General features: G+C 34.9%; 1 protein-coding gene across 4 annotated transcripts in view; it reads left to right on the top strand.

Annotated features, from left to right (window-relative positions):
• Positions 1-8,488, top strand: part of LOC121428858 (gamma-aminobutyric acid type B receptor subunit 1-like) — an 80,596-nt gene extending 72,108 nt beyond the window's left edge. For all 4 annotated transcript variants that reach the window (XM_041625727.1, XM_041625726.1, XM_041625725.1 and 1 more), the window contains 4 exons: positions 1,856-1,983; positions 3,862-3,990; positions 5,629-5,766; positions 6,439-8,488. In XM_041625727.1, coding sequence (XP_041481661.1) covers positions 1,856-1,983; positions 3,862-3,990; positions 5,629-5,766; positions 6,439-6,741 — 698 coding nt within the window. In that variant the 3' untranslated portion in view covers positions 6,742-8,488. The remainder of the gene's footprint in view (positions 1-1,855; positions 1,984-3,861; positions 3,991-5,628; positions 5,767-6,438) is intronic.
• Positions 8,489-16,167: the final 7,679 nt, after the last annotated feature.

The raw sequence follows: 16,167 nt of genomic DNA, 5'->3' as shown, positions 1-16,167 counted from the left end.
TGTTGGCTTAAATTGGCTGAAATTAAGCGAAAATTTAAAATGTCATAACTTATTTTACATCCAATTTTGATGAAATTTTCAGTGTTATGCTTGTTGGATTTTTCTTGGGTTGGACTTGTCCTTTAAGTCCTATCCAGAGAACCATGTTCAATCCATAGTTTATGCCTTCGATACCTGTGTCACTTTTATTCCCACAATACTCTGCATGTTTGCCTATCTTTTCTGATGGTAGTACACTATCCAAGATGTTAAAATTCTACTTGATATTTAAGATTTGTCTTGGGGGAAAGGACATGTGTACACCCCCCCCACAAAAAAAGAGTTCTACTACTACAAATACTATGCTATTCAGTAAGATTGGATTAGGAGGTTGGGGTTGTGCCAAGAGACCTATTTATTTAAGTCTTATCCTTATGGTTAATCTTGAAGTGGTCCTTTATATACTAAGGGCATTTGGGCAAGGTAACAGAACAAGGTAGTTTTATATGGCTAGGTAAAGATGTGATTAAACAAAAGGACCTATGGCTTTAGACCTTGCAAGAGAGATCTGTGTTTCATCCTGTTGTGTGTCTTAAAGAGTCCAAGTAACACTTTTCTTTGTTATCATGTGATCAAATTTTCTAAATGAAGACTTATAGCTCACATTCAGATTTCCGCAAATAGTTCATATTTTTAATCGTATTCAACTGGTTGGCTGATAATTCTAAATTCACGTTTTAGCACTTCCATTTTGATTTCCATTTTGAACCCACATTGGTATTAAGCGAACTCGTCCACTGTTAAATAAAATATTCAACAGATGATGGATGAACTCAACATACTTTTTTCTTGAGACCACACTAGAATATTCAATGAATGAATGAGATCTGCTTCTCATATTGGATATTTAAAGTCATCAATCACACTGGGATTTAAGTGGTACTTTGGTACAAGTCTTGAATATTCATTGAGGAATTTGACGAAGCAAGATATCAAAGGAAGTTTTTAACAGATCATCATGTGCAATTTAGTAATCCTCTGTATACACGTACAAGTCTTGAATATTCATTGAAGAATTTGACGAGGGTTAGATATCAAAGGAAGGTTTTAACAGATCATCATGTGCAATTTAGTAATCCTCTGTATACACGTACAAGTCTTGAATATTCATTGAAGAATTTGATGAGGGTTAGATATCAAAGGAAGGTTTTAACAGATCATCATGTGCAATTTAGTAATCCTCTGTATACACATAATACCATACTATTCACTTGGTTTGAGCTTGTTTTAAAGATGTGTGATGTAACTCTGGAAAATGTCCCAGTTTTGAGAAGTATGCAGCAATGGAACCAGGCTGGCTGGGGCACAGAGAGGCATGCGCCCCTGTCATATTTGAGAATCACTCATTAAACGTACACTTAAACCAAGAAAATTGGCGCCCTTTATATTTTCTTAAGTGCTCTTTCCACCCCATTGAAATCCTGGATCTGCCTCTGGGTACCACATATAGTAAGTTGAGAGCGGTTTATTAACAATTGGTCTGGTACCAATTCGTCCAATTCCCAACACGTCTACTATCATTTGGTCTACCATCAGTTCGTCCACTATCCACATGGTCTAATTGCCATTTCGTCCACTCACTATTTCATCTAACAACCAATTGGTACAATAGACATTTCAATTAGACCATTTTAACTAATTTTGGAATTGTCAATTTGGTGAAATGAAAGAAAATTAAATTAAACAAACAACAGATCATCTCCTTCCTCTTATTTTCATACAGAAAAGCAGATTTTTTTTCAAAATACTTTTAAAGAAATTCAGACTTAATTTTCACATTCCTCTCTCCTTTTTGTCTTCTATTCCTTCTTTTCAGGTATCTTATATGGTATCAACGGCCTACTTTTAATATTCGGTCTTTTCTTAGCGTATGAAACCCGTAACATGACAGTACGGGATCTAAATGACTCAAGATTGGTTGGCATGGCCATATATAATGTTGCTGTAAGTAATCTCATCTGCATCACATAAATTATATATGTATATTATCAGAGAAGGATGTTATACACGCTGGCACTCCTATGCCAACCCCTCAAAAAGTTCTGCAACTCAATTTGAGGGATGATATATTCTTTGTTACTGAGGTATAAAATATGAAACTGGTATCATTGAAAAGCTTCAGTATTCTTCTTGACAATAATGTGCCATCTGCTGTGATTATGTAATCATGGAATGTGCAGTTACCCTGAATGTAGGGAAAAGTCAGAAGTGGAATGTTGCAAAATGCATTGTTTTCTAACCAGTCTCCATTTCTCTAGAACTTTGACCATGCAGGTGGGTGACAGTGAATGTTTTGCAAAAGCGTCAGTGGTAAATGTTGCTTTTTCAATGAATGAAATGTGCTTAAATTCAACATCCTAAAGTTTTCTGAAATGACAAGGTTCAACATTATTCCAAACACATTCAATCCATTGCGCAAATGAGAATACACAATGTGTGGATCTTCAGGCATCAATGCATCAACGTCATTCAAACCCGGTCTATCCTCAAAAGTATTGGAAAAAACGAACTTTGCAACATTTCATTTTTTGACATTACCGCATATTTATCATGTCTGTGCATTCCATGATACCACTTTTACATATGATGTTACACTAAGACCTCAAACCTTGGGTTTATGAAGTATTTTCATTTTAATTCTCCCCCTTTTTTCTATCAGGGGGGGGAGGCTGTCACCCCTGCTACCCCTGTAACGCAGGCCATTCAAAAGTGATACAAACATTTTCCATAAACCATAGCATATTCAATTGTTCTTTGGCAAGTAAAACTTTTGGCTGGTCTAGCAACAGATGTGAGTCATGCATTCCTATTTTGAAAGGTATGCATGACATGTGAGACTAACTAGCCAACAGGTCATTGTCTGACCTAGCAACGATCATGAATCCTGCATTCATTGAGGTTTAGTGCCCACCATTATTATAAAAAAATACTGAAGGTGATACATGTACTCATTATTCTGCATTTGTTTTGAATAGTTTTAATATAGATAATCCCTTATGAATGGGAGAATAATTACCAATGAAATTCAAAGAACCAGATGGTGGCTCGCTAACATTTTCACTTTTGAATACCTTTGTGAACTGGTCATTGTCATGGTCATTCAAGTCAACTTGAGGAGAGAGGTTGATGTTGTGGATTCCTGATTTGTATTCATGAATGCATGATAAAAGATTTTCACCTCTCTGCCTATTGGATGATAGCACTGATTTCTTTTGTCAAACTCATGTTTATGCATGATATTCGGGAACTTAATCATGACGTGGTGGTTTTTTCTCTAACTGTCATAAAAGTTTGCTTGTACTTTGCTGGAGTATATAAGAAAGGCCTTGCTTCCTAATAGGCTGGAGGCAGTGAGCAAGCAAGGCCAGTATGCAGCGACACATATAACAGAACATGTGACTAGTCATGTGATGATGTCATCACATGATGATGTGACCACATCTACATAACAATAAACATGCACAACACAAGACTCTACAACATACCATAACCCCAGCTAACATTTATGCTGTATGCTGGCCTTGTTTATTATCTATTTATGTCAGCCTTTTTTCGGCTGGCATGAATAGGTGATTGCTAGTGGGCTGCGTTTTCAACTCAAAAGCAATTTATGCTAATTAGATTTGATTCAAGTGTACAATGTAGGTAAGAAAAGGTAGGCTGTATTTGCTTATTCAATATGTTTTAATTGGGGTTTTCTTTCATTTACAAATTTATTTTGATGAGTTCTCACCTGCTCTTTAAGGTTTTGAAATGTCATTCCTTTTCCCCCTCCCTGCTTTTCTTTTTCACTCTCCCTGTTTCTCTTTTTTTGCCTCACAGGTATTGTGCATTATTACAGCTCCAGTCACATTAATCATTAAGAGTCAAAATAATGCTGTCTATGGCTTCACTTCATTCACTATTGTCTTCTGCTCAGCAATTACGCTAGCACTCATTTTTATACCAAAGGTAAGTTGTGTAAGGCAATATATTCAATGGTTATTGAATAACAACTTTCGATTTTAAAAATAACAACTTTTGACTTTAAGTTTTGTAAGAATAAACATTACAGGATTGTTCTAAAAAATAAACCAAATTTGACTTTAAGTTTTGTAAGAATAAACATTACAGGATTGTTCTAAAAAATAAACCAAATGATTTGGGACTAAAAAGTTGCAAGGTGAAATGAAAAAGGCTCCATCTGTGATAAGGTGTAATAGAGCATTCAATTATACACATAGGTAACTCAAGTTTACAGTACCTTCTCGTTCATGATATTCTAGTATAATTCATACCTGTATCATTGAACCTGTCCAAAGATTTGGACGGCTTTATAATCTACAATTTAAATCCGAGGTATTAAAGCTTTATTCATTTAAATGAATTTCTGTACATTTCTTTCTCATTTTAAAGAGACATGTATAAAATGAATTATTGGCAAGCAAGTGTATTAAACTAGTTTGGAATTAACACAAGAATCTCATGAATGTTTGGTCTAATTACAATGTAGCCATTTTAACACTTTGTATATTTTTTCAGTTAGGCTGTACAGCATTTAGAACTTTAAATTTTTGATGAAAAGTAGACAAAATAGAAATTACACCATCTAAGTAGGAGACTAAATAAATATAAGACCAATTGATGTTTAGATCAAATGGCCATAGGACCAGACTGATAGTAGACCAAGTGGGTTAAGCCATTATGGTGTTTGAATATACATGTATATGGATACAAACAAAACTGAATTGTGATTTTTCACTTGCTCTTATGACAATTGCTATTCAGCTAGTTTCTCTGAATATACATATATAAGATAAGGGTTAGAGTTGTGTTAGGATTTTTGGCTCAGAATGATATAAGGGAGTAGAATGGAGGTTAAGTTGATGTTTGAAGCTCAGGTTTTGGTTTGGCTTAAAAGGCCTTTATGGTACACAAACATGGATTATGTAGATTTCTTTTGGTAGAAAATAGAAAGTAAAACAGCTAAAAGGTGTCCAGTCGTTTTGCACAGAGCTTAAAAAAGCTTCATACAAGAATATTGATATAAAATATATGCTTATTTAATTTTGTTTATAGTTTGTATTCCACATAAATTGTCTTATACAATGTGCTTAATTACTTACATGTACTCAGTTTTATTTGAAAGCACCTAACTGTAAGATGTAATTATTCACATTGTATAAGATATTTCTGGTTGTATTATTTCATACTATATCATGCTGCTAAATACTTCAAGTGTATTTGTAAATAGCCTAACAAAGGGGTCTACATCTCACTAGCAGAACTTGCGATTTCCAAAGATTCCTTTTACCAAACAATTGTAAAACAACTCATCTCTGTTATATGTATTTTATCTTGATTGTTTTTTGGTAATAAACTCATTCATTCATTCAAATACCTGCCCTTTGCAAAAAGTGTGCATTTATAATAGGACTTTAGTGAGTGTATGCAACACAATAGGTGTCGCTTTCTGCAGTAATCTACATGGTGTATGGTTTTGAACCATGGTATAATTCAAACCTCTTGAGTATACGGGCCAATATGTACAATATGTCGCAGGAACAAAAGTACTCAACATTTTTTCTGGCTTTCTTTTCTATCATTTAGGTGGTATCTATTGCACATAATCCCAAAGGCACATATAATAAGAACACTCAGGGTCTGGCAGCGCCATCCAGGGAGGATGAAGAAAAACATACAAGATTATCAGCAGAAAATGATGAGATCAAGAGACATATCAAAGAGGTAAGGTCTTATTGTCTTTATAAAGCAATTATCCTCAGATAATCTTCTTTTCTTCATTTTTTTCTTCTCCAAAACACTGCTTTCCTTAGATATTGCTGATGTTCATATTTTTTTTTGAGGGGGGAGGGGGGTTGTAGCCCCTACCTAGTTTGAGAGTCAAGTCAAACCTGTATCAGGGGCCAGACTATAGCAGCTGATTGCATACAGTGACAGCTCAAACTGATTCCCATGGAGGCAGAATGTGTGTGTGTATGCAAGAACCTGCTTTAAACAAATATTTGGTACTTCCTTTGGGTGGCCACTATGGAGAGGTTTCACTGTAAAATGATATTGCTTTTCCAATCAGATGATACTAAGCCCCCACACCATAATTTAAAGATCTTGTCCTATGTCCCTCCTTTAAACCACAAACTAAACCTTGGGATGATGATGTGCCTTAAATTCTATGGTTTCAATTCTTATTCTTCCTGTGCTCAGGATTCACCTTTTATTTAAATTCTTTAATTCTAATATTCAAAGTGTTCACCAACAAACCTTTAATGATAATGAACTTTAACGTTGATGGCGCATGCACTATGAAAAAATTGTTATATATCAACCTTTGTTTGTCATATTCCTTATGCTCTCTTTTTTTTTACTCATGTGTTTTCATGGGATACCTTCTGCCAATAGCGAGAGGACAAGATCAAGATGCTCACAGATAAGATCCAACAGAAGACTCGGTCAATGCCGAAGGGTGTGTTACCTCCCTCCTCTTCCTCACCGGGCACTGCCCTACACCAATCAACCCCCACCACTGCACAAAGAACAAGGACTTCCCTCAGGGTCACTGATAAGATCACACCCCCTCACCTTTCGGTGGAGGACAGTGCGTATGCTTCCATGGCCGCGCCCACCACCGTCACGCCCAAGCTGATCCACGGCGAGAAAGTCTCGGGCATCAACGAGGACGATCTCTCAGAGACGTACATCTGATGAACAGAGACTTCATGCGGAAGAATCGCTTTTGCGGTGGACATCCCTGTCCCAATGGGGTGACTTTTTGATGCAACATGACGCCAAAGTTGTATGGATGCGGGCCTTTCTTAGCTTCCAGATTGTTAATTCGAGGAGGATGGTGGTGCCATCCAGTAACCCCAGCGGTTGGCCTTGACGATTATGAAGGGAAGAGTCTGAGCTATCTTGTGATGTGAGACTACATGCGTTGTCTTGCCAGGTTTAGTAAGCTTTTCCATCAATGCCCTGTAAAAGGATCTATTCAGAAGCAAGAACATTCTTCCTGGCCGATGGCCACGAGGTGAAGCAACTACTCTTCTTGTTTGAAGTGTATCATCAAGAAGCTTCATGAGATCATTTATGAGATAAACTCATGGTTGCAAGCGATGTGAGCATGGAATAGATTGCATCTGGATACGCACGATAGAAACTGTCCAAATGCGAAAGTGGGACATGATCTAGATAAACAAAATATAAGCCTCAGGAAAAGCCCTTGAAGTTTCTTGGTTAGTCATTTCATACTACAATCATTGAGAGACTCCGGAACTCAGAGAACTTCTTTCAGGGAGAAGAGTTAGAGTATTGAGCTTATTTGAGTATCACACTGAAAACCAAAACATTATTTATAATAAGCTGAAGAAAGTTTTATGTGATGACCTCTCAATTTTTTTTCATCACAAGGTCCTTAGAGGCAATGGGCAGTTACTACATGGAGTTATTGGAAGAATGAGAAAAAGTTTTATTTCAATTATTGAACCTTCAAGTTTCATTGTAAAAAAAATGAACTTAACACTTTTGACATAGGCAGATTTTTTTTTTATAGCGAGTTTAACATTTTTGTTCATTTTTGACCCAGTGAAATGTATAAGACGGCTGAAAGTCAGATAACCCAATACTCACTCTTGGCTATATTTTTTAGGTAAATGTAGTATATCACAAGTCTTAACAATTACAAAGTAGTTCAAGATGGATGTTTGGCTTATTTGATTTCTGTTCGGTCATTTTACCATATTACCATATTTCTCAGTTTCTAGTCCTAATTTGACCATGATATTTAAAGAAATATTCATAATTGCTAGCAAACTGATTTCAATTAAAAGATCAGTCAAAAGTATGAATAGGTGGTGTCTTTAAAAGTGAAAACTAACATCTTTATTTATTTGGGATATTTGAATAAAAAAAAAGACTTGGGATTTGGTAACATACAGTTTTTTAATGAGAGTAAATATGAATGGAAATTCACAAATTTCGTCACAGATGTTTTTAATTTGGATCCTACAGAACAAATGCATGGACTTGCCTGACAAAAACTTGATCTTCTTTTGGAACAGCTTATATAGAGACTAGATTTTATATAGTATACATGTCATTTCTTTATAATATATTTTGTTATCAGATATTGAAGGTGGAAAACTTTCACAAAAAATACAGCAATATAACAAGCAAGAACTGCACAGCTAAGTTCAAATGTCTATTGTACATATTCTGTACAGTTTATATAATATAGCCTATGATCTAAAATCATGTTGACAAATAAAGATTGTGTAAATATGTACAATGAAGAAAATGTGATGGGGGTGTGGCAAGTTTATAAGGAGATGAAATTATGACAGGAAATCTTGCACTCATCCTCATTGTTTTCAGATGAACTGAAATATTATATATCTGGGCCCCGTCTTACAAAGGGTTACCATTGATCTGATCAACCACAACTATGGAAAGCAATGTTAACCTCAAATGTATGTTTGTTCAAACTTTCTGGATACTTTTTTTTTTCCTTCTTGAAAATTTAGTGTACTTCTATTTTTTTTAAAGAATAGAATAGAATATTGTGCGAAATCCCTGTAGATGAAATTATGGATTCCCATTGGTTGAAAAGATCACTTGTAACTTTTTGTAAGGTGGGGTCCTGGTCTCTTCTATCACTTTAGAAGTATTTCTAAATTATTTATTTGGCTAGTTTGGTACCCCTCCCCCCCCTGAGTGTCATTTCTTTTGAAGTTTCTTATGTAGCATGATCATGTTTTTACTTTTAAATGATATGGAACATAACAGACGATACAACTATGGAATTCTTGATAAATCCATACAGTTGAGTAGATTTCTTGCTCACAGAAATGTCTAGATGATGAATTTGATATTAATCCATGTAAATTTTAGGAAACTTCACAAATAGCTTTGTGGAAGCTCTTGGAATGTTGAGAATATGTTGTCAAAATCAGCCTTTGCCGAAGATTGTTCAGTCAAAACAGCAGTGTCGTCCTGGACTCTGGACAAACAACATTCTCAATCTGCGGTCCAGGTTTATCAATTTTTGACATGCTTTTCATTCAGCTCGCTAATACCATGGTCACATTTGTTCTACGGCGGCCGTACGGCGAGTCGAAAACAGCCGTTTTAACACTTTTTTGTAACAGCTACATATAGGTGGTTTGAATAAAAATTAATAAAACGACTGTTTTCGACTCGCCGTACGGCCGCCGTAGAACAAATGTGACCATGGTATAATTTCCCCTTTTCAACAGCCAAGTGTACATCTGTCATTTTGATTTAGGCCGCGTTTATGCTGGCATTTTCATACGTGATTAATCCAAAACATGGTTATGTCCATGCCTACTTTCATTTAAATGACGCTTAAAATTTAAAAAATGTTGTTTGACCAAAATCAGGTTTTCTGAGAAGTATAAATGGGACCGCGATCGTAAACGTGTTCAGTGAAATGAAAGTCTGTTCACATGATTCTATTACATGGTTTTAAAATATAATTAAGAGTAAAATACATATAGACATTGCCATTTATTTGCTTTTGTTGCTAAAAAATAGGGATATGATATTCTGGGCTTCCATGGATAAATTATGTAGGCACGAATTTTTGCACAGAGGTGTCGAGATTTTATAGAGGCAGAGTTTTACTGAGCCTAATGTGTGCAATTGAAATTACAAAGTTCTCTGTTCTTGTTTTATTTCTACAATAGTAGGTACGTCGATGTTGTGTGACCAGGGGCTAGTTATCACTTATGAACCTTTTACCATTTTTAATAGCATTGTTCAATACAATCCTTCATTTTGAATATTGTCAAATACCGGTTTTAATTTCCAGTTACATTAAGAATTCTAACCCTAAAATGCATCGTAGTGGCATAGTACAACATGTGACCAGCCACCCAAATGAGATTTTTATTCATACCACTTTCTATGCTTTGAAATAATAATAATAATAGGCATTTATATAGCGCCATCTATCTAGAAATATTCTATTCCGAGGCGCGTTGTTATTATTACCCCGGCTTTTGCTCGAGCTGCCTCTCATGCATTCAAGGAATTTATCCTGCCGGGTACCCATTCACCTCACCTGGGTCGAGTGCAGCACAGTGTGGATAAATTTCTTGCTGAAGGAAATTATGCCATGGCTGGGATTCGAACCCACGACCCTCTGTTTCAAAGTCAGAAGACTTATCCACTGGGCCACAGCGCTCCACACAAATGATATAATATATATCATGTAGCAAGAAAGAAAAAAGTGCTTACTCTGTAATTAAATTGAAGCAGCATCAAAGAAACTATTGCTCCTATTCAATTTAAATGTTTGCAGTATGAAAAATTATTATTTACAAAGAGAACCTTCCCTGGCAACTTAATTGTGGCTGGTCAGAGATATTAATTTTCATACACAAATTCTTCAGTAGATTATTTTACATTCCAATGAAACAGATACACCTTTGCCGCCCCCCCATTCTCTACAATGAGTTTCCAAATATATGTTGCTTATAGTGTAGTTATTTCACAATTTGTTATGTGCATCCCTCTAAACGTTGTCATACATGTATTTTCATTGTGTGAGTATTCAAAATAAATAGAGACTTGGAGACCACAGATAACCTGTAAAGAATAATTTCTTTTTTGTTAGATCTCATTACACAATATTTCATCCAAATCAAAGATTAAATTTTGTGTTGTATAAAATGAAATTCAAGAATTCCCACTCTTTTTAAAAGCAAGGCATCTTATATATAGCTTCAGAAAGACATTTTAATAACAAAACCACACCCAGCTCATTAAATATGCACTAAACATCAAGAAATGCTGGGTAATATGGACTGATTTAATGACACAGGAACTACTAAGTAATGACTTTTCATAATGAATTTATTTACAAGCCACACAAAAATGTATTTAATATTTTTGCAGTGGTAGGATATGAGTATCATGAATTTATAAGATCAAATAGCAATCAAGGTTTTCCACATATTACAATGTAGATACATACATATCACTCATGTAGAACCAATTATTACTAAAGGAGGAATTCACAAAATGCATATAAGACAAGTGCTTTTGGCCTAAAATCAAGTTTTGAAATATAAAATATTTATGGGCATTTTAATTGCACCATTTGGTCGGAAAGAGAGGAATAACTCTCCCATCATGTCATGGATGAGTGCATTAAAATTTAACTAGGGTTTGCAAATCTTCAACCACCACTCCCCAGCAAAAGATTGTGTATATCGTAATTAATATATCATCCTCCATAATTACTGTCTAATAAATAACAACTGCTCTAAACATATATAAACCTATTGCACCTGTTCGTGTCACTATATATATAGCAATAAAATTTAGGCTTCATGAAATATGCTAAGAATATAAAATGTTACACATAAAAAAATGCCTAAAATATTTTTTCTTAAATAGTGTTTCATACTCACTGAAAAATAATGTAGTTTGCTTTCTGAAGGTTGAATTAACATTCCTGCGTAAGAGATTTATATTTCCCACAAAATTACAGCCTTGTTACGCCATTAAAAAAATAATTTGCCAAACTGCATTTATTAGGGCTAAAATTGCATCCAACTTTAGGGGCAAATCATCATTTAGATTTAAACAGTCTCAAATTCATTATTCATTATGCAATTTGATTTGGCAGCAGTGTGGAAAAAAATTAGACTTTTTTCGTAGTCAATTTAAAACATTAATAGATTTTGTTAGAAATAAAAAAGGTCTTTTGAATGGCAGCTAATTGTATTTTGTGGGGTGTCTGGAATAAAACACAAATATTCCATCCAAACTCAATGAGAAACCTTTTCAAGGATGCATTCACTTGCTCTATTCGATAACATTACAATTGTCCATAGCAGATGTGCATTACATCCAATACAAAGAATAATGCATTCTTTCAAAATCAAATGACACACCAGTACAATAGTGACCAATTGAGATGTAATGTAAGCGGACTGGCTCACTGAGCTATTTCATATCAAGATTATTTAGTGTGGAAAAACATAATGCACACATTCACATAACACACCTGGCACATTGCATAACCCATTAGAGGTGCTTTTATTCTGCAGCGTGATCCGGGAGGACGTTTCATGAAAGGACTTGTCAGACGTTTTATCTGACAGTTACCATAATCACAGTACCTCTCAGCCAATCAACACCAGAGAAAGATGTCAGATCAGATCTGACAACTTGTCGGATTAAAATAGTGATGAAACACTCCCCTGAAGTCAGATTCATACAAGTTTACCAGGTAGGGACTACTCTCTTAAAAACAATATATACAGTAAACCTGAATAGCCTGACAGCTCATTGGCCACATCCTAGTGAATATTCATAGCCTGTCAAAGTTTCCACCAGACATGGATAAGTTACTGAACAAATCTACCTATACTTTTGACAGGTATATAGGAGAAGTTTATCTAAGCCTACGGTGTGAGCAGTCGAACGAGCAAGGCCAGGATACAGTGATACATGTAACCAACATCATGACATCATATAGCCATGAACAACATAAGACTATATAACATGTCTAACCTCTAACCTTTTCACTGTATCCTGGGGGGCGTTTCATGAAAGGGCTTGTCGGACGTTTTATCCGTCAGTTACCATAGGAACAGTACATCTCAGTCAATCAAAATCATGGAAAGATGTCAGATCTGACAACTTGTTGGATGCAAATATTGATGAAATGCTCCCCTGGTCTTCTTATTTATGCTGGCTGTTTTTCACCAGCATAAATCTGGTAATGATAGTGGGGCTGTATTTTTGACTTTTTTTCAATTTAGAGATACAACTAAATGGCATTCTAGTAATTAGAGATTTATTTCAGAACATTGTACATGGTTGAAGCTCTAGACTCACCCATATAGCCTGTCACTCTCATCTATTTCCAAATCGCCCCCAAAATGTATGCTATGGAATTGGACAATTCTTTCTAGAGTTGCACCAACATCCGTTCCAAACATTATTCAAAATAGAGAATCAAGATTCTACATATGGCAGAAGAATAACGTTTGCTTGCACAAGTACTTTTTACCCCTTAAAAGTAGCCCTTCAAATGAAAGAAATAGGCCCAAACATTCTGCAATTGCCCAAATGAGGACAAAAACAACTTCCTACCTTGTAATAAACAATCCCCCCCCCCCCCCCGTTTGTTAATTTCAACTTCTCATAGCATTTTCATCATGGAGAGAACAACTTTTAAAAATAATTTTATAGGCACCATTACAGATGAAAAAGGTTTGAAGTACATTCGTGCTCATCTGGCATAAGTTTTGACCCTATTGTATAGATGTTTAAAAATGTTTCAATAATAGATGAATAAAATTTCAGATCACTGGGGGCTGTCTAAAATAAGCTGTCAACATAAAGAAGTTAGTTTTATTATAACAAATTTTAGTTATAAGGAATTAAATTTTGTTCATTATTTTCTACCATGTCAAATCGCATTATGCAGGCAAGAAGACTGCCAGAGGCGTTTCATTGTTTTTCTTATGTATTCTGCTTTCTGAAGTTATTATTTCACTTGATGAAAATCGTCTGAGAAACGATTCAAAGTAGAATTATCTGGTCTTAAAACATAAATACCAAGAATTTCAAAGACAATAAAAATTGGCTGTATGCATTTGGCAATAAAGATATCATGTGCATTTAAAAATTATTATACAACAAACACTAAAATGTGTTCTACAAATACATAATTGACAATCATATTAGCAAGGAAATATTCTAAACATAAATATAGAAGGAAAATATGATATAGGAACAAATAATAGTTGGTTAACATAATCGATATATCATTTGTACAATATTTATATTCACAATGTATAAGCGTGGTATAAAAGTCATGTGTACAATTTAAGTACACAAACATACTCTGCATATATATATATATATATATATGCGCTTCATTTCTCTATTTTATACAAAAGGTTTGACATCATGTGCAAATGCTGGCAAGAAGTATTGAAACTGCACTCATTTTCCTTTGCGACATTACATGAAACATTCAATCAATTTTAAGTCCATTCTAAGCCTTCAAATCAATCGTAATAAGTGTTGCAATTGCTTTTTGCAATATAAAATGTTAATTGATTTGCCATAGAAACAAATGTAAATTTGAAATTTGCAAGTTATATTTTGCAATGACACTACATGTAAGTTTGATAACATCAGCACAATCAATAACAAGAGACCAGACACCTTGGACCATTTTCATAAAGGAATCACAACTGTTGTAACTTTGCCATTAGCGCAAATACCATGGTAACAGGGCTCAGCTGCCAATCACAATCAAGGTTGCCATGGTAGTTACTATGATGGCACAGTTACTACTTTGGAATTTTTTTTAATGAAATGGGCCCCCGGGAAGTGTTCCAGTGATAGTTTTATCAGTGGAAATCGGTGGCACGACATTGGCTCAGGACTGCGACAATTACTCCAATCTTAATATCTCAGAGGGCATAGGGTTAGAATTAGTATTGAAAGAGAGCTTTTTGTTCAGAATAATGTAAAGATAATGATAAGTTATGGAGGTTTGGCTTAACATGCAGATTTTCTATTGGAGCAATTTACATTGGCGCAAATGTCATAGAACTATGAAAATCACCTACAAAACTTTTTTTGTGAAATACAAGGCGAATGCACACCTTACAATTGGTCTGCGACCCGATTTTAGAATAAAACGTAGTAGAATTTGATGCTAATATTGAGACTATGAATATCTTACTGTGTAATGTTCTAAATCATCATATGAATAGCTATATTCAAATCTGTGAATATCCTCTCATCCTTCTGAGAATAAAGGCGAATTTAATATCGAGTCGTAATGACATCATAGTAGTCGCAAGATTGGCTACGATTGGAAGCTAATTTGGCCTTTACTAAAAAAAAAAAAGGCTTGCAATCTTTCAAAATGGTTATATTAGTATTCTTTCAATCAATTTTAACCTCAAATCAAATATGTTCCATTCACATTTCCAGAAAATGAGCAAAATGCGATTTGTTCCAAAATCGGATCGCGTACAGTCTATGATGTGCGGTGGCCTTTAAAAATATACTGTTTTTAATCACCAGCATCATAACATTAGACAGTATATATCTCACAATATTTCAAACAGTAAGGGACAAGTCCTTTCAAGAAACAAATATGGCACATCGCGTACCTCTGACATGATATATCCGCTTGACGAATTATATATTGATGGATGATGAGCAATGCACCAATATAAATGCAAATAATTATCTTTCTGCCCAATGAGTTTTCCTGTCCTAATTTGACCAATTTCAATTACTAAACATATTTTCTGATAGCAATGACCATATGTGTTCAAAAAGGTATCAGAAATTCAACCCCATGTTTAAATTTGTAGGTAAGTAAACATGGAGGCTCTTTCCACGATGTTTATAGTTCTTATCTTGACTGGCAGTTCGTAAGATATGAATGACTTCACACAACTATAATGACACTTTCTTGTGCTAAATGACATATTCCAATGCAACCTAGCACCTAAGAACAAGATTTGGGGATGGTTCACAAAGATTTAAGTACAACTTAGGGGGTGTTGCAAGAAAATATTTGTGATCAATTGCAAATATTCTGTTTCAATTTTACAATTGATAGATCAACATTAGCTGCAGCAAATCAGATTGAACTTCTTTCAAGGAGCAGATAGCAATTAACTAAGAGACATGATTGAATTAGGGACCAAAAATATACTTGCAATCGATTGCAAGTTTCTTGCAACACCCCATTAGAGTCGCACTTAAATGCTGACACATTCATGATATGCAATACGCAATCTTTTTTTATCAGTAGGCAGTAATGCACGTCCTCTCAGCATGTTCATACCGATGCGGTCATGCCTTTTATAACGCAAGCAACTAGGCATTTAAGTACGACTCTTAAGTCATACTTAATCTTTGTGAAACAGCCCCCCTGTTTGTGCGTAACTTCACAAACTGCTTTTTAAAAATCCATCAGGACTTATTTCAGAATGTAGATAAAAAGCAAGGTCGATTTTAACAACTGAATGAATTGATTGTTACTGCTATACAAATCAACCGTATGATCAATGACTGGTCCCTGTGATAAAGACCTGCCCTTGTTATTAAATGGTATACAAT

Source organism: Lytechinus variegatus, chromosome 15 (assembly GCF_018143015.1).
Source record: "Lytechinus variegatus isolate NC3 chromosome 15, Lvar_3.0, whole genome shotgun sequence".
NCBI classification, from domain to species: domain Eukaryota; kingdom Metazoa; phylum Echinodermata; class Echinoidea; order Temnopleuroida; family Toxopneustidae; genus Lytechinus; species Lytechinus variegatus.
Note: the sequence above shows the minus strand (reverse complement) of the source record. Positions and strands in the feature narration are given on the sequence as shown.